At 43.1% G+C, this 19,462-nt stretch overlaps 2 protein-coding genes across 2 annotated transcripts; one reads left to right on the top strand and one right to left on the bottom strand.

Annotated features, from left to right (window-relative positions):
- The first annotated feature begins 1,677 nt into the window (after window positions 1–1,677).
- LOC127309366 (BTB/POZ and MATH domain-containing protein 1-like) lies at window positions 1,678–2,745 on the top strand. The gene has a single exon (XM_051340241.2). It carries the CDS (start codon window positions 1,678–1,680, stop codon window positions 2,743–2,745), a length of 1,068 nt encoding a protein of 355 aa, XP_051196201.1.
- Window positions 2,746–16,168: 13,423 nt separating this feature from the next.
- Window positions 16,169–19,206, bottom strand: LOC127309367 (F-box protein At5g03100). Its single transcript, XM_051340242.2, has 5 exons — window positions 19,046–19,206; window positions 18,320–18,436; window positions 17,074–17,919; window positions 16,822–16,971; window positions 16,169–16,673 (listed from the first exon to the last, which is right to left on the bottom strand). The coding sequence occupies exons 2-5, from the start codon at window positions 18,410–18,412 to the stop codon at window positions 16,350–16,352; spliced, it is 1,413 nt and encodes a 470-aa protein (XP_051196202.1). The 5' UTR covers window positions 18,413–18,436; window positions 19,046–19,206; the 3' UTR covers window positions 16,169–16,349.
- Window positions 19,207–19,462: the final 256 nt, after the last annotated feature.

Here is a 19,462-nt window from a genome sequence, read left to right as displayed (position 1 = left end):
TGATCTCATGGTCATAAGGACTAGGTAACTATGTATCAAAAGCTTATAGCAAATAACTTAATGACGAGATCTTATGCTATGCTTAATTGGGTGTGTCCATTACATCATTCATACAATGACATAACCTTGTTATTAATAACATCCAATGTTCATGATTATGAAACTAATCATCCATTAATCAACAAGCTAGTTTAAGAGGCATACTAGGGACTTCTTGTTTGTCTACATATCACACATGTACTAATGTTTCGGTTAATACAATTCTAGCATGATATATAAACATTTATCATAAACATAAAGATATAAATAATAACCACTTTATTATTGCCTCTAGGGCATATCTCCTTCAGCTCACAACCGTGCCATCGTCTTCTTCACATGCGACCACCAAACCTCCATCACCCGCCACCGTCGACCGTAACTGCATGCTCCTGCCGCCCGCACCCACCTCGCTCTGCCCAATACGCGGCCACCGCCACCCCGGCCTTCCCTCTAAAGCTCCCCCAACTCCGTCGAGCCCTCACCCCCCTAAGTTCTCATGCAAGCCCCTCACCCGAAACCCTAAGTTTTTCAACCTCGCCTCTTGCGATGACGTTGCAGCCAGACGGGTCGCCCCCATCTGCAGTGAGGTCTTGGCCGCGCCTCCGCTGGGGACGTCACGGCCAGCCACGTCTTCCCTGTCTCCGTCGAGATGGGTGCGTGGGAGCGTGGTGTCTGGGAGCTTCTCCTTCCCGACTGCCATCAAACTAGGCCGTTCCATGACACCCATGCTCAAGGATTTGGCGTACGTGTTGGGCCGCTAACAGGCGCAACGAGCGTCAAATAGGTTTTGACGGCGGAGGCCATGCTGAAATAAAGACGAATGCAGCTTTTTGGGCCTGGCCTAGGATCCTCTCCCTGTGGGCGTCGGTGGGGTAGCGGCTGCACAAGGCGCGGTTAGTTTTTGGGAAAATTTGCTACAAGACACCGTTATTTTCTGGCGTTTGCCGAAACACACCGCTCGATTGTGTCTTTGCCAGGTACCATTATAATTTTGTGACACATTTGCTAGAACACACCACCAGCCTAAAAACGGAAAGTTTTGCACTTTTTCTTGTGATGACTGGTTTTGAAGATAAAGTGCAAAGCTTTCCTTTTTTAGCCAGGTGGTGTGTTCTGACAAATGTGCCACACAATTTTAATGGTATCTGACAAAGACACAATCAAGCGGTGTGTTTCAGCAAACGCCAAAAAATAACGGTGTCCTGTGGCAAATTTTCCCTTAGTTTTTAGTTCGGCCCATTATTCAATTTCTTCTTCAGTTTCACGAACCCCATACGCCCCTGCTCTCTCCACAAGCACCAACCGGCCGCCGCCGCCTCTTCCTTCGCCAAGGCGACAGGGGCCAAGGGCGCAAGGCCTCGCCAGTATCCGGCAAAGTTGCTGCCGTCGACGCCATCTCCTCGACTCCTCCGACCTCCAGTCGACGCAGCCGCCTCTTCTCCGATCATCTTTCGAAGGTTCTATCGCTAGCTTACTCGATCATCTCCTCTCTTTATCTCTCTCCTCCGCTCCACCACCGTCCCATCTGACAAGTCTGAACTCCTAACCAGGGTACGGAGTTCACATCGCCACCGACCCGACCTAGAGATTTTGCGCTCCTCCGCCTGTCGTGCTCGTCCGTTGCCCTCTTACCAAATGCCGGCGACAAAGACGGCTTCAACTTGCACCGTGGACGACGTGCAGGGCAGCCATGTCTTCAACATCTTTCGGTACAGCAAGCATATGGGCACCGGCTTGGGCAAGTTCATCATGTCCGGCGTCTTTTCTGTCGGGGGGTATGATTGGGCGATCCGCTTCTACCCTGATGGGTTTGACTCGTACCACAAAGATTATATCGCTGTTTATCTCGAGCTCCTAAGCAAGGACGCCAAGGTGCGCGCATCCTGTGACCTGAGGCTAGTTGACCAGAGCACCGGGCTCTCCTCATCGATCGACATGACAGCGCCAAGGGTGTTCAACCAAAATAATCTGAGCAGGTTTGCTCCACAACATGCTAAGTTTAAAAACCGTAGTGAGTTTGAAGCATCGGCTTACCTTCTGGACGATCACCTGGCGATCGAATGTGTTGTCACTGTCATGAAAGAAACACGGGTGTCTGAAACCCGATCGCCCCCCAAAGTTGACGTGCCACTCTCCGATATAACAACACATCTTGGAAAGCTACTGGAATCGAAGGAGACAGCGGATGTCACATTCAATGTCAGAGGTGAAACATTTGCGGCACACAGGATCATCCTTGCCATGCGACCGCCTGTGTTCAAAGCAGAGCTCTATGGGCCTATAGGGGAGACAGGAACGGAGTTCATACACGTCAAAGAGATGCAGCCTGACGTATTTAAGGCCCTGCTCCATTTCATCTATACTGATTCCTTGGATATCATTGATGATCTTGAAGGAAATGATCACAGTGAAATGATTCGGCACTTACTTGTGGCTGCTGATCGATATGCCATGGAGAGGCTAAAGTTGCTCTGTCAAAGCATCCTCTGTGAGAATCTTGATGTGCAAAATGTGGCAACTACATTGGCTCTAGCCGACCAGCATCACTGCAATATTCTTAAGGATGCTTGCATTGAATGTATATCTTCTTTAAATATAGATGACGTGGTGGCAACCCAAGGGTATGTGAATCTTAGAAAAACTGGTCCGTCTATCTTACTAGATGCATTGGTGGAGATGAGGAGGAGGTTCTACAAGACTTAGACCAGCAGCTCAATATATAAGATAAACTTATGAGTGGTTAGTTTAGTTGCTCCATTGGTGTTCCTAAATCAGCTTATCCTAAGCTAAATATGCAGCCATTGTTGTGCTACCTTGTTAATGAACTAATTGCATGTTATGTCTTATTAATCGTTATGTTTGGTGTTGCCACTGGACTGAAAGCATATTTACTATCTACCCTTACATACTTTTCCTTTTATAGTTCATCGTATATTAAATACTAGAAGCCAACCATTAATGAGGTTCGTTAAAAAAAGAACCAATCATTGACATGCCAATTTCTAATTATGAATCAACATCAACCATAAAAAAGCAACTTGTCGAGAGATTGCAGAACTAACTTAAGTTTGTCACAGTATTAGCTGAGTTTCATTGAAACTGAGCATGTATTGTTCATATTTGACTATCGTAGTTAAAATATACAATGTTACACAAAGAACTTGAGCCTTCGTACATAAAATAGGCATGTAATAATAGGGCTAAACTTACGTTAATCATATACACTTACAACCCGTGTTTCACGAATGCCCTTCTTATAGCTACTTCTACTTCATGATCCAGACCGAAAGAACTTATATCAAAGCTCTTGATCTTGCTCACTTCACGAAATGTTTGATCAGATTCTGCACTAGGCATGTGTGACTCTGAATTTAGTTTTATCACCATATAACCTGGTTCATATATAAGATGCAGCCTATGTGTCACTTCAACACGAGCCTTATTTTTTTTGCCAGTTACACTGAATAGTTCAAATAATACATAATGTTTGTGCAAGGGACCATGTCTTAATGTACTGTCGGGGTTAAAAAACAATTTTAAGTAACTGGTTATTTTACAATGGCAAGCACAAAGTTGCTACTTGAAACATCCAAGTGCAACACAAGACGTCCCCCTATGTAGCACCTGTAGCGAGCAATAACATGGGTTCGCCTACAGCGGCCATAATAACTTTTCTTAGTTTATGTTGAATAACTGTTGGTGAATCTGTTGTATGACCTGTTGGGTTGTCTTCTTGTTCTCTGTTGTGGCCCATCTGTCCCAGCTCAGTTCCTGACCTATATAAGGTGCTTCTATCTCAAAGTTATGTAACCCTAACAAGAGAGAGTTCCTCTCTACAGCCACCATCTATCCCTACCTCGGGTTAGGCCCTCACCTCAGCCCACATGGTATCAGAGCAAGGGGCAGTGAGGGCAACAACAGGAAGGACTGTTGATCTGGAAGCCTAGACTGTTGTGGCAGCTAGGTGGAAGAGGAAGGGAGCAGGCTGCCGCGGCGGCAAGGAGGGGAAGGCGGTGAGAAGTAAGAAGACGAAGAGGGCATCCTACAGGTAAGCTCTTTGGTGTTTCTGAGAGGTTAGTTTGGTGTCAAGCTGGTTGGGGGTGCGAAAGTAAGTAGCACAGCAGCGAAGGCAAGCATAGGGGACAACGGGGATTTGGCCAAGGCTCTGGAGAAGCTAGCATGGCTTATCACTACCAAAGGAGATGGAGGAGGATCTGATGGAGGGGGAGCAATCGTTCGCCATACCGACATCGGTCAGAAACTTGAACTATCGGCGAATGAAATCAAGTTGGAAGGAGTGACCAACTATCTCTGGTCGTCAAGGAGGGCGTTGTTAATTTTGAACTCGAAAAGGCTGGATGAACGTGTGAGTGGTGAAGCTGCAGAACAAGCAAACAAGACCAATCCTGAATGGAAGAAGTGGAATGCCATAAAGTCTCTGATTGTGGCATGGTTGCTTAACTCTTTGGTTCCTAACATTGTTGCTTCTGTAGAGGCACTCAAAGACTTCAGTGGTATGGGACACCCCATCAAATGTCTATTCTCGAAAGGGGAACATTATGTTGATTGCTAAGATTGAGGATAAAGTGCATGACTTGCAACAAGGAAACAAAACCGTGATGGCATATGTGGCTGAGTTGCAGCATCTTTCGGGAGATTTGGATCATGTTGATCCTCTAGAACTTTCCCATGGGGAATGCGTGACTGCTGCTGCGAGCTGGATTGAACACTAGCAGGTCATGAAGTTCTTGAAAGGTCTTAATCAAGATTTTGAGGGGATAAGTGCTGCTTTACTGCATCAAACCACTATCTCATCTCTCAAAGAAGCCATTGTAGCTATGTCCAGAGAGGAAGTGCATCCGAATATGACAAAGGGCAGCGATTTTGTCTCTCATCCGACCTTCTACACAACCGAGGGACGGGAGATGAGAGACTGCTATACTTATGGATAGAAGGGACACTTGAAGCATTAGTGTACCTCCTTTGCTACACCCGGTAGGGGGAGCGGAGGATACACACATGGCAGAGGAAGCTATAGAGGAAGAGGTGATGGTAGAGGTGGTGGACATCAATATGGCAGAGGTGGTGGATAGCCATATGGACAACAATATGGCAGAGGTGGTGGACAGCCATATGGACATCATTATAGCAGGGGTGGTGGACCGTGGACAGCAGGACGCTACATCACCCAAGGCACATATGGCAGCAGCTTCAGAGCCAACTACCAGTACCTCTCAGGGACAATCAAAGGAAGAAGGACAAAATGAAGCAACCTTTGTGAACTTTTCTCACTATATCTACAAAGATGAAGGTAATATTGATAGAGTGTCTATAGCCACTCATAATGTTAATTCAGATTGTATTCTTGATTCTGGAGCATCCAAACATGTTACTGGGAATATAAGTGAGTTTGACTCTTATACTCAGTATCCTCTCACACATAGAGGCACTATCCAAATAGCATATGGCACATCACAATCTATAAAAGGGGAGGGGTCGGTGCAATGTACACCCAACATAAAATTGTCATCAGTTCTACATGTTTCTGCTTTTCCAGTAAATCTGTTGTCTCTAAGTGCCTTAATTGATCAGCAGGACTACCGTATAATAGTTGATAGATATATGTGTTTAATTCAGGAAAGGGAGAGCAATAAGAAGATTGTGACTGCAACCATGCATAGAGGTCTTTGGCACATAGATCGTGACAAGATGGGGCATGATGCGGGTTCTGTGCTTGCTGCAATTGTTGGATGAAAGGAGAGTATGGCACTGGTTCATCATTGTCGAATGGGCCACATGGCGTTTGGTAAAATGTTTCGAATTTTTCCTGATGTAATGGATGGAGTGGACATAACTAAATTATGCTGTGATGCTTGCGAATATGCTAAGCATACGAGAACCTCTTATGTTAGTAGAGTTATCAGAAGTGTATCCCCATTTGTGTTAGTGCACTATGATATATGGACGTGTCCTGTTGTGTCAGTAAGTGGCATGAAGTACTTTGTGACTTTTATTGGTTGTTATTCCAGATTGACTTGGATCTATCTTATGCATCACAAAGATGAAGTGTTCACTTGTTTTCAGATTTTTTGTGTCTATGTGAAAAAACCAATTCAATGTTCAGATGCAAGTGATCAGAACTGATAATGTTACTGAATATATCAACAAACCTTTTGTTGCTTTCTTATCTTCACAAGGTATACTGCACCAGACTTCATGTCCTGACACCCCTCTCCAAATGGAGTTGCTGAGCGGAAGAATAGGCACATTCTTGAAGTGGCTCGATATCCTATGTTTACCATGAATGTTCCCAAATTCTTATGGAGTGAGGCAGTTATGACTGCTATGTATTTGATCAACAGAATGCCTTCAAAGATTCTAGGTATGCAATCTCCTTGCCAACTCCTTCTAAATAACAGTGACTTTGTTGTGCCACCCAAACTCGTTGGTTGTACATGTTTTGTAAGGGATCATATGCCATATGTTGGCAAGCTAGATCACCGGGCTATCAAATGTATTTTTATTGGCTATTCCTCCAGACAGAAGGGTTACAAGTGTTGGAGTCCCACTGATAGGAGGACATTTTTAAGCATGGATGTTACGTTTCGTGAGTCAGAACCATTTTATGGCGGTGAGAGTGATCTTAGTGGCTTGTTCCAGGGGCTTGAGCATCTTGGTGATGCTCAAGAAGGGGAGAAGCAGATTGGAGACAACAACAGCAAGGTGGTGACCAACAGCAGCGCAAGGTGGTGACCAAGAGCAGCAAGGTGGTGACCAACAGCAGCAAGGTGGTGACCAACAACAACATCAACATCAACAAATTCCTATTGTTGCGGAGATTCCTGCAATTCCTGGTACACCTACACCACCTAGACCCGTTCCACCACAAAGATAGCTGCAGAATCCACTTGTGTACTCCAGAATACAAGTACAAAGGAAACAAGTAGATGCACTAGGGGAGCAACAAGACCAGGGGCATGGGGAGCAATCCATTGGACCTGAAAATCAAGGAAGCACAAGCGTATATTCTGCTGAAGAGAATCAATCTCAGACTGAGTCCAATAATAGCCTAGACTTGCTAATTGCAATAAGAAAAGGGATAAAGAAAGTTGGGCCCCCAAAGCGACATAGTTATGAGACTATGACGTAGGAAATTATTTGTTACAAGGCATTGTCGCCTTCTTTTCGAGCTTTTGTTGCTTCGCTACAAACTGTATATGTTCCTAAGGATTGGAAGGTGGTCAGGTTGGACCCGAGATGGCGCAATGCAATGATGGAAGAATTAGAGTCTTTGAAGAAAAATTAAACATGGGAGTTGACATATCTTCCTAAAGGAAAGAATGCAGTAGGTTATAAGTGGATCTATTCTGTAAAACAAAATGCAGAAGGAAAAGTGGAGAGATATAAGGCAAGACTTGTGGCAAGAGGATATAGTCAGACTTATGGCATTGACTATGATGAGACATTTGCACCATGGAAAAAATGAGCATTGTCAGAATATTAATCTCTTGTGCAGCAAATTTCGGATGGCCCTGATACGCGTACAGCACGCGTCCGTTGGGAACCCCAAGAGGAAGGTGTGATGCGTACAGCGGCAAGTTTTCCCTCAGTATGAAACCAAGGTTTATCGAACCAGTAGGAGCCAAGAAGCACGTTGAAGGTTGATGGCGGCGAGATGTAGTGCGGCGCAACACCAGGGATTCCGGCGCCAACGTGGAACCTGCACAACACAAACCAAGTACTTTGCCCCAACGAAACAGCGAGGTTGTCAATCTCACCGGCTTGCTGTAACAAAGGATTAGATGTATAGTGTGGATGATGATTGTTTGCAGAAAACAGTAGAACGAGTATTGCAGTTGATTGTATTTCAGTAAAGAGAATTGGACCGGGGTCCACAGTTCACTAGAGGTGTCTCTCCCATAAGATAAACAGCATGTTGGGTGAACAAATTACAGTTGGGCAATTGACAAATAAAGAGGGCATGACCATGCACATACATATTATGATGAGTATTGTGAGATTTAATTGGGCATTACGGCAAAGTACATAGACCGCTATCCAGCATGCATCTATGCCTAAAAAGTCCACCTTCAGGTTATCATCCGAACCCCCTCCAGTATTAAGTTGCTAACAACAGACAATTGCATTAAGTATTGCGCGTAATGTAATCAGTAACTACATCCTCGAACATAGCACCAATGTTTTATCCCTAGTGGCAACAGCACATCCATAATCTTAGAGATTTCTGTCACTTCCCCAGATTCACGGAGACATGAACCCATTATCGAGCATAAATACTCCCTCTTGGAGTTACAAGCATCTACTTGGCCAGAGCATCTACTAGTAACGGAGAGCATGCAAGATCATAAACAACACATAGATATAAATTGATAATCAACATAACAAGTATTCTCTATTCATCGGATCCCAACAAACGCAACATATAGAATTACAGATAGATGATCTTGATCATGTTAGGCAGCTCACAAGATCCGACAATGAAGCACAATGGGGAGAAGACAACCATCTAGCTACTGCTATGGACCCATATGTATCATGTAAATTATATCTTACAAGTTGCAAGCCTCATGCATAGTATACTAATAGTGCCCGCACCTTGTCCTAATTAGCTTGGACTACCGGGATCATCGCAATGCACATGTTTTAACCAAGTGTCACAAAGGGGTACCTCTATGCCGCCTGTACAAAGGTCTAAGGAGAAAGCTCGCATCGGATTTCTCGCTATTGATTATTCTCAACTTAGACATCCATACCGGGACAACATAGACAACAGATAATGGACTCCTCTTTTATGCATAAGCATGTAGCAACAATTAATAATTTTCTCATATGAGATTGAGGATATTGTCCAAAACTGAAACTTCCACCATGGATCATGGCTTTAGTTAGCGGCCCAATGTTCTTCTCTAACAATATGCATGCTCTAACCATAAGGTGGTAGATCGCCCTTACTTCAGACAAGACGAACATGCATAGCAACTCACATGATATTCAACAAAGAGTAGTTGATGGCGTCCCCAGTGAACATGGTTATCGCACAACGAGCAACTTAATAAGAGATAAAGTGCATAAGTACATATTCAATACCACAATAGTTTTTAGGCTATTTGTCCCATGAGCTATATATTGTAAAGGTAAAGAATGGAAATTTAAAGGTAGCACTCAAGCAATTTACTTTTGGAATGGCGGAGAAATACCATGTAGTAGGTAGGTATGGTGGACACAAATGGCATAGTGGTTGGCTCAAGTATTTTGGATGCATGAGAAGTATTCCCTCTCGATACAAGGTTTAGGCTAGCAAGGCTATTTGAAACAAACACAAGGATGAAGCGGTGCAGCAAAACTCACATAAAAGACATATTGAAAACATTATAAGACTCTACACCGTCTTCCTTGTTGTTCAAAACTCAATACTAGAAATTATCTAGACCTTAGAGAGACCAAATATGCAAACCAAATTTTAGCATGCTCTATGTATTTCTTCATTAATAGGTGCAAAGCATATGATGCAAGAGATTAAACATGAGCACAACAATTGCCAAGTATAACATTATCCAAGACATTTTAGCAAATTACTACATGTATCATTTTCCAATTCCAACCATATAACAATTTAACGAAGAAGAAACTTCGCCATGAATATTATGAGTAGAACCTAAGGACATACTTGTCCATATGCAACAGCGGAGCGTGTCTCTCTCCCACACAAAGAATGCTAGGATCCATTTTATTCAAACAAAACAAAAACAAAAACAAACCGACGCTCCAAGAAAAGTACATAAGGTGTGATGGAATAAAAATATAGTTTCAGAGGAGGAACCTGATAATGTTGTCGATGAAGAAGGGGATGCCTTGGGCACCCCCAAGCTTAGACGCTTGAGTCTTCTTGATATATGAAGGGGTGAACCACCGGGGCATCCCCAAGCTTAGAGCTTTCACTCTCCTTGATCATGTTGTATCATCTCCCTCTCTTGATCCTTGAAAACTTCCTCCACACCAACTTAGAACAACTCATTAGAGGGTTAGTGCACAATCAAAATATACATGTTCAGAGGTGACATAATCATTCTTAACACTTCTGGACATTGCACAAAGCTACTGAAAGTCAATGGAATCGAAATATCCATCGAACATAACAAAACTGGCAATGCGAAATAAAAGGCAGAATCTGTCAAAACAGAACAGTTCGTATTGACGAATTTTATCGAGGCACCAGACTTGCTCAAATGAAAATGCTCAAATTTAATGAAAGTTGTGTACATATCTGAGGATCACTCAAGTAAATTGGCATAATTTTCTGAGTTACCTACAGAGAATTTTTCCCAGATTCGTGACAGCAAAGAAATCTGTTTCTGCGCAGTAATCCAAATCTAGTATGAACTTTACTATCAACGACTTTACTTGGCACAATAAAACACTAAACTAAGATAAGGAGAGGTTGCTACAGTAGTAAACAACTTCCAAGACACAAAATAAAAACAACGTACTGTAGTAAAAAACATGGGTTGTCTCCCATAAGCGCTTTTCTTTAACGCCTTTCAGCTAGGCGCAGAAAGTGTGTATCAAGTATTATCGAAAGATGGTGTATCAACCTTACCTTGGGCTTTACCCTTACCTTTCTTGTTCTTTTTCTTTCTCTTTGATTTAGGAAATATATGATTTCCCCCCGGTGTAGAGGTGAATTCCAGGGTGCCTTCTCCCACATCTATGACTGCTCCCAATAGTTTCAGCAGGGATCTTCTGAGTGTGATTTGTCCTGTCCCTACACATTCAATAACAAGATAATCAATGGATATTGTTCTTCCAAGAATGGTTGTATGCACACCTGCGGCTATTCCCTTAGGAATTATAACAGAGTTATCAATGAGAGTTATTTCTTCTCCTCCTTCATCAACTCCCCAAAGTTTCAAAGATTTATAAATGCTCTCAGGTATAAGGCAAAATTCGGACATAATATCACAATTGGCACGAAGAGTTTGATCACCGATAACAATTTTAACAGTAGGATCCCATAATGAAGGTTCAGAGTTCACTAAAACTTGTTCAAGACGATTACGAACATGGTGATAGTTGTCATCCAAGCGAGATGTACTTATCTCGAGATTGTTTAATCTATCATAAATGCTAGTAAGGGCTGAATCAAAGTTATTAGCTGAATCATGTGATGCAGCCAACTTCTTTATGGCATTAAAAGCTTGATCCCCATTGCAATGAAGGAAATCTCCTCCCACTAAAGCATCCAAAGCATATCTATAGCGAATCATAAGACCAAAATTAAAATTACTAAGGAGCAAACTTAGAGTCATTTGAGGTTCAGTTTTACGATAAGAAGTAAAAATTCTAGACCAAGCATCCTTAAAACTCTCCTCATCCCCTTGTTTAAAAGTGAAGACTAATTCTTCAGGCGAAGAAGTAACAGGTTCAGAGCTAGACATGGTAACGAAAGTAACTAATTTTTTTGTATTTTTAATATAGAGTGCAAGACAGTAAATAAAACAAACTAGATAAAGTAAATGCAAGTAACTAATTTTTTTGTCTTTTTGATATAGCAAACAAGATAGCAAATAAAGTAAAACTAGCAACTAATTTTTTTTGTATTTTGATTTAGTGCAGCAAACAAAGTAGTAAATAAAACTAAGCAAGACAAAAACAAAGTAAAGAGATTGGGATGTGGAGACTCCCCTTGCAGCGTGTCTTGATCTCCCCGGCAACGGCGCCAGAAAAAGAGCTGTTGACGTGGGAGTTGAAAATCTTTGTGATGTAACTTTTCTTCGTTCCCCGGCAACGGCGCCAGAAAAAGAGCTTGATACGCGTACAACACGCGTCCGTTGGGAACCCCAAGAGGAAGGTGTGATGCGTACAGCGGCAAGTTTTCCCTCAGTATGAAACCAAGGTTTATCGAACCAGTAGGAGCCAAGAAGCACGTTGAAGGTTGATGGCGGCGAGATGTAGTGCGGCGCAACACCAGGGATTCCGGCGCCAACGTGGAACCTGCACAACACAAACCAAGTACTTTGCCCCAACGAAACAGCGAGGTTGTCAATCTCACCGGCTTGCTGTAACAAAGGATTAGATGTATAGTGTGGATGATGATTGTTTGCAGAAAACAGTAGAACGAGTATTGCAGTTGATTGTATTTCAGTAAAGAGAATTGGACCGGGGTCCACAGTTCACTAGAGGTGTCTCTCCCATAAGATAAACAGCATGTTGGGTGAACAAATTACAGTTGGGCAATTGACAAATAAAGAGGGCATGACCATGCACATACATATTATGATGAGTATTGTGAGATTTAATTGGGCATTACGGCAAAGTATATAGACCGCTATCCAGCATGCATCTATGCCTAAAAAGTCCACCTTCAGGTTATCATCCGAACCCCCTCCAGTATTAAGTTGCTAACAACAGACAATTGCATTAAGTATTGCGCGTAATGTAATCAGTAACTATATCCTCGAACATAGCACCAATGTTTTATCCCTAGTGGCAACAGCACATCCATAATCTTAGAGATTTCTGTCACTTCCCCAGATTCACGGAGACATGAACCCACTATCGAGCACAAATACTCCCTCTTGGAGTTACAAGCATCTACTTGGCCAGAGCATCTACTAGTAACGGAGAGCATGCAAGATCATAAACAACACATAGATATAAATTGATAATCAACATAACATGGTATTCTCTATTCATCGGATCCCAACAAACACAACATATAGAATTACAGATAGATGATCTTGATCATGTTCGGCAGCTCACAAGACCCGACAATTAAGCACAATGGGGAGAAGACAACCATCTAGCTACTGCTATGGACCCATAGTCCAGGGGTAGACTACTCACACATCACTCCGGAGGCGACCATGGCGGCGTAGAGTCCTCCGGGAGATGATTCCCCTCTCCGGCAGGGTGCCGGAGGCGATCTCCTGAATCCCCCGAGAGGGGCTTGGCGGCGGCGGCGTCTCTGGAAGGTTTTCCGTGTCGTGGCTCTCAGACCGGGGTTTCGCGACGAAGGCTATTTGTAGGCGGAAGGGCAGGTCAAGGGCGTCACGAGGGGCCCAGATGACAGGCCGCGCGGCCAAGACCTAGGCCGCGCCGCCCGTAGTCCGGCCGCCTCGTGGCCCCACTTCGTCTCCTCTTCGGTCTTCGGAAGCTTCGTGGCAAAATAGGACCCTGGCGTTGATTTCGTCCAATTCCGAGAATATTTCCTTACTAGGATTTCTGAAACCAAAAATAGCAGAAACAAAGAATCGGCACTTCGGCATCTTGTTAATAGGTTAGTTCCAGAAAATGCACGAATATGACATAAAGTGTGCATAAAACATGTAGATATCATCAATAATGTGGCATAGAACATAAGAAATTATCGATACGTCGGAGACGTATCAGGCCCTTGCATCAACTTGATGTCAAAAATTCCTTTCTGTATGGTGATCTTCAAGAGGAGTAGTATATGGAGATGCCACCAGGATTTGTCACACCTGAAACTAAATGGAAGGTATTTAGACTAAAGAAATCACTATATGGGCTCAAACAATCTCCACGGGCCTGGTTTGATAGGTTTAGACAAGTGGTGTGTGGCATGGGATATGGTCAATGCAATGGAGACCATACCGTATTTTACAGACATTCTAAACAGGAAATCACTATCCTTGCAGTGTATGTTGATGATATTATTATCACGGGAGATGATGATGTGGAAATCTCAAAACTGAAAGGATGCTTGAGTCAAGCCTTTGAGGTGAAAGATTTGGGAAAACTTAAATACTTCCTTGCAATAGAAGTTGCAAGATCGTCAAAAAGGATATCACTATCTCAAACAAAGTATACCTTGGATCTCTTAGATGATATGAGCATGCTGGGGTGTCGAGTGGCTTCAACACCTATTGACCATAATAATAAAATCACAGGAGAAATTCAAAGACTTGTTGGAAGACTAATATACTTATGCCACACAAGACCAGATACATCATTTCTAGTGAGTGTAGTGAGTCGCTATATGCATGACCCGAGGGATGGATACTTGGAAGCAGCTCAAAGAACCGTGAGATACTTGAAGGGCACTCCAGGAAAATGATTGTGGTTTAAAAGTAATGGGCACCTAAATGTTGATGGATATTGTGATGCAGATTGGGCTAGCTGCTTAGATGATCGAAGATCCACCTCAGGGTATTTTGTTTTTTGTTGGAGGAAACTTCGTGTCATGGAGAAGCAAGAAACAATATGTTGTCTCGAAATCAACAACCGACCTAGAGTATAGAGCTATGTCAGAGGGCCTGGGTGAAATGTTGTGGGTAGAAAACCTTCTAAGAGAGCTGAAAATTTTTAAGGCAAGAAAGCTTGAAAGTGTGGTGTGATAATATGTCTGCCATAAACATAGCAAATAACCCTATTCAACATGAGCGAACTAAACATGTGGAGATAGACAGGTTCTTTATTAAAGAAAAGATTGATGCAATGATTATCTCATTGGCTTATGTGAAATCAGGACAACAAGTGACAAACTATTTAACAAAAGGCCTGGGCTCAAAGGAGTGCAATCTTGTCTGTGCCAAGATGGGGATAATTGAAATTTCCATCTTGAGGGGAAGTGTTGGATAACTGTTGGTGAATCCGTCGTATGACCTGTTGGGATGTCTTCTTGTTCTCTGTTGTGCTCCATCTGGTCCAGCCCAGTTCCTGATCTATATAAGGTGCTTCTATCTGAGAGTTCTGTAACTCTAACAAAAGAGAGTTCCTCTCTGCAGCCACCATCTATCCCTAGGTTAGGCCCTCACCTCAGCCCACGGTTTACATCTGATCTCTCAATATAATTTGTTGACATAATCAATACGTTCACACATATCCGCATTGGGTAATTATATGTAGCTTTTTCGCAGAAAAAATTATATGTAGCTTCATGGTCAAATCTGGAGCTGGATTTGAGTAGTCCATGAATCATGGTGGTTGTAAATCAAATTTTCAACCCATCGGGGAAGGACCTGCACTGCTCGGTTCTAGGGATCGATGTATAATCAAGGAAAAAAAAGGTACCAATATGACCTTGTGTAGCTGCAACTCCAGGGTTGCAAATGTAGCTGTATTATCGTTGTTTCAAATGTGACCACCCCTACTTTTTTATGGCCCCTGCTCGTGCAACAACAAGAGCGCTCTTTTCATTTTGTTTTATATTTTGTGTACGAGACACCGTAGATTTATGCTCGTGGTTGCACCTAATCTAGTGATCTTGTATATGGCCCATGAAGACAACAAAGGAACAGTACAAGGATGGCTGCACTGTGTCCGCTTCAGACTTTTTTTTAGATACACAGTACAAACGCAGGCGCTCACATACACGTGCATACACTCACCCCTATGAACGCACACACGCACACCCTACCTCTATGAGCACCTTCGGAAGAATGAGCCGACGGATTAGATCTTGAAATTGACGAAGTCACCACAGACGCCTCGCTGTCGACCGAAACGTCGCCTCCCACCGAATGAATATTCCGCCTTTAAGAGACACACAGATGTAGTTGCATACTAAAGCAAAGTCCAACGATGGCATCAAATCCCAAATTATTGCACAAGTTTCTGAGAACATAACCAGTTGTTGGGCATGCACATAGAGTTTGATGAGTTGAAGAGAAGGCATGTTTGAGAGATGGAACATTCTGCGCTGAAAAAGGAAACAGAGGTTGATGATTTACAAGCAACTCTGTGCAAGATACGACTTACGAAGTACTAGTTTTCTGTTCTGCGAAAAACAGCTTAGGAAATTTGTGTTGCCGTTATGTTTGCTTTTGGTGTTGTAGTTGCAGTTCTTGTCTTGTTTCCTACCATATATGTTGTTCTGATGTTTGTGTACTGATCAACTATGTGATGCAGTGACAACCAGTTGCCAGTTGTCACATTATGCCGAACCTGGAAGATGAAACTAGTTTCCTATGCAATTACATGGAACATACTCCGTTTTCAAGTTGTACAATGAAACTCTACTACCAAACAACACAATGGAACATGGGGAAAGGTGTTCTCTAGGAGCAAACACGGAGTTCGTGCCCCCTTTTTTTTAATGTTGTTAGATGTAACTGAAAGCAAAGGTGTTCTCTCAGGAGCAACATGGAGACTATGTATTCAGTGGTATCGGCTCCACAAATTACAGCCAAACTTTACATAGTCGAGTCGGAAGGACTAGGAATAGTTCAGAAAGGGCATGAATATCAGGAGCTAATACTAAGAGAATAACTACTCCCAAAGCCAAGCCTTTGAAGAGGAATACATAATTACAACATTCACGATCATTAGATAACATCAAACAGTGCGCCCTGTGCGACTTTCCCGGTAATGTACTTCCTAGCATTCTCACGGGCCATACACAAAAACATATCTCTTCCCTTAGGCCTTAGCATAAGCCAAGTATTATTCACACCTCTCATGGCCGAATCTATGACGAAGTGCTCAAGCCTGGTGGAGTTCACGGCGACGTGAGCTGCGAGTTCGATCTCGCCCCGGGTCCCGTGGAACCCGGTGATGAGCACCCTCTTGAGATGATCGTGGCGACATGGAGGGAGGCACCTGATAGGCAACTTCTCGAAATCTTGCAGCGGAAAGCTGTGGTGCAGAAACTGCATGCAGATGTCAAGAGTGACGTTAGGAATTGATGACTCTTGTAGAGTGGCTTTGTTCAGATGCAGAGAATAAATGAAGTCACTGTGATAAAGGTGACATATAATATAGGAGGTATACAACGTAGATCAGATGATGACAACTTACATGTATATCTAAATCCTCTAATACTGGAGCGGCTTTGAGAAAAGAAGCAAGAGAGAGGAGATTGTCCTGATTGTATGAAGAGAAGCCCAACTTCAGCTGCAGATGCTTTAGATGAGAAAACTTGCTCGCGCCCTCTGGCAAGTGAAGCACCTACAAATGCAGGCATAACAAAGTCAATACGTGTATGGAGAATGTAACCTTAGCAACAAAATGCCCAAGATTCCTCAAAAAATTAAAGCCCAAGCAGCAAACCTTTAATTGCAAGTATGCACTCAGATTCAGGTTCTCTGCATGAGGCATAGCCCGGGGAAGTTCAGTAATGGCATGCTCCAGTGTTAACCACGGAAAATGCATATCTGCATGTCTTAGTTGCAGACTTTCACTGAGATCAAGAGGTTCCATAGTACCATCATACACGAAAGTTCTGAGGTTCTTGGAGACGAAGTGTATTTTGTATATGTCAGAGTGCGACACATGCAAATGCTGCAGACGCGGAAGTGATACTGTTATGTGATCACACAGGTCACACAGAACGATGCTTAATCTCTCAAGATTGATGCAACTCGACAGAACAACCTGAAGATCATTCGAAGAGACGTCCACAAGGCGGAGATCAAGTACTTTGAGGTTTGGAAAACCAGTAAAACTGGGTTGTGCTTTAAGAGACACCATGCTAAGATAAATAGTCTCAAGGTGAGACATGCTTCGCTTGTCGAAAAGCTCAAATGGGAACCTGTGCCGATATTTGCAGCATCTGAAGTCCTCCGGCTCCAAATCAATTGCTAGATTTTTTGCCCGTGACGAGACAGCAAATTTGACCCAGCTGTTGAGATGACCCACTAGCATGTTGTCGAAAGGAAACTTAATCTTAAACTCTTCAACAGCCGTAGCACCACACTGCTTCAAGATGGCATTAACCCTTTCGATGAAATTCTGTGTGCACCGCTCTTTGCTGGAAGTACCGTTGCCACACATCATGGCGCCGTCAAATCTTAATTTAGTGCATGATGTCCATGTGTGTCTCCACTTGGTCGAAAGAGTACTGGTCCTTACAATTTCATTCAGGGGCAGCTTTGATAGGATCAAACATAGGATATCCTGAACCACAGCCATATTTCAAGAGAAGCAATTAGATTGCTGTTACCAGATGCACATAAACAAGTTTTGTTTGGAACATACAACAGCACATCATCAAATTCATTTTGATTTGGTGAATATAAAAACTTTTGGAGACATAATGAAAAGGAGCAGGACAGTTTGAGATGACAACTGCAAATTCGATGGAATATATTGTTATGTTGTGTTTATTCTTCTATACGTTGTGTTTATCTTATGTTGGATTTTGTTTGTAAGGTTTGTGCAACGCCAGGGGTCCATATAATAAATTTTTAAGTGCCATATAGAGTTTACGTAGCTGTTTTAGATAGAATATGAGTGAAGTGGCCATAAATCACAAGTCACACATAGATACTGAATATTAGTAGATAGAAATGCACACCTGTGGAAGGCTTTCAAACAAGTCGTTGGGTTGATGTTTGTTTGTGAAGATTGATCTGCCATCAGAAAGCTTTGCTTTCTTACTTCTACACATTAGGGAATGAATTGACTGCCAAACCTGAAATATGGAAAACATTGCCTTGTAAGTAAAAAGCGTGCTAATGCCACAACAGAGAACTCTTTAACTCATATGTTTGTTCTATCTTATGTTCTACTCCCTCCATCCCCATTAAAAGTTTCTTAACATTGTTAAAATTTAAATGTATCTAGACACTATCTAGTACTCCGTAAGTAGATACATCCAAATTTTGACAAAGTTGAGACACTTTTGGTGGGATGGAGGGAGTATGTGGGATGAGCGTATTTTATTATGAAAACTAGTTGGATTCTTAAATCTGAACTTCAACCAGGAAAATAAAAGGAGCCATCCATCAAAGAGGAGAGGTCATCCGTTCATTCCCATGGACAAGTGATGCCAAAAATCACACAAAAATAAAATACATAACAACAGAGGGGCCGGGAGATCCACGATACAGAATCCCCTAGAGCAGGCCAGAATGCCAGATAATCAAGTGGTAATGGAACTGTTGCTTGTGCTAAGGTGCGATGAACATACGAGAGAATTTATCCGGAATTACTGTGAGAATTTCTTGCACTCGTTAGTAACTGCAGGAGGATACACAGTCCAGTTCGAGGTAGATATATCCGGACCCCCTTACGGCCCTACCTGTGACACCAGCGGCGAGTTGGTGCGGGCGCCGGCCGCCCGGCAGATCGATCTGCGTACAGGCAGTGATCACGTAGGCGGAGAGGGCGGAGCGATGGGGGCGGCGCGGCGAGGCCACCGCCTGGCTCCCAGCATATATGGGCTGAGGATTTCCACTTGGAGGGCAATGTATGTCCAACTCGGAATTCAGTAGCTTCTGTGGAAACTCTCATATAGCACCCTGTCATTTCCGTAATGACGTCGGAGGCTACGCGGTCGTGCAATAGGAAGTCAACACTAAAAACATTGATGGCACATTGTACGATTGCTCCTCTCAACACTAAAAACATACAACTACAATCTTGGCTTCGGAAGGACAGATGTCACAGTGGTTCAAACAGGGACGAAGTTGCATAGGCTGGCGTGCAGTAGGGTCAA

The sequence above is a fragment of the Lolium perenne genome, chromosome 6 (genome assembly GCF_019359855.2).
Source record: "Lolium perenne isolate Kyuss_39 chromosome 6, Kyuss_2.0, whole genome shotgun sequence".
Classification (NCBI taxonomy): Eukaryota; Viridiplantae; Streptophyta; class Magnoliopsida; order Poales; family Poaceae; genus Lolium; species Lolium perenne.
The sequence above is the reverse complement of the archived record's forward strand: the minus strand, read 5'-3'. Positions and strand labels throughout refer to the sequence as shown.

Excerpts from the sequence above, each read along its gene's own strand:
- LOC127309367 (XM_051340242.2), bottom strand. The coding sequence starts at position 18,412 with ATGTGTAGAAGTAAGAAAGCAAAGCTTTCTGATGGCAGATCAATCTTC. Across the intron at positions 17,920-18,319 it reads TGTTTGAAAGCCTTCCACAG|GATATCCTATGTTTGATCCT; the intron begins GTGTGCATTTCT and ends GCTGTGGTTCAG. Across the intron at positions 16,972-17,073 it reads GTGCATACTTGCAATTAAAG|GTGCTTCACTTGCCAGAGGG; the intron begins GTTTGCTGCTTG and ends CTGCATTTGTAG.
- LOC127309366 (XM_051340241.2), top strand. The coding sequence starts at position 1,678 with ATGCCGGCGACAAAGACGGCTTCAACTTGCACCGTGGACGACGTGCAG.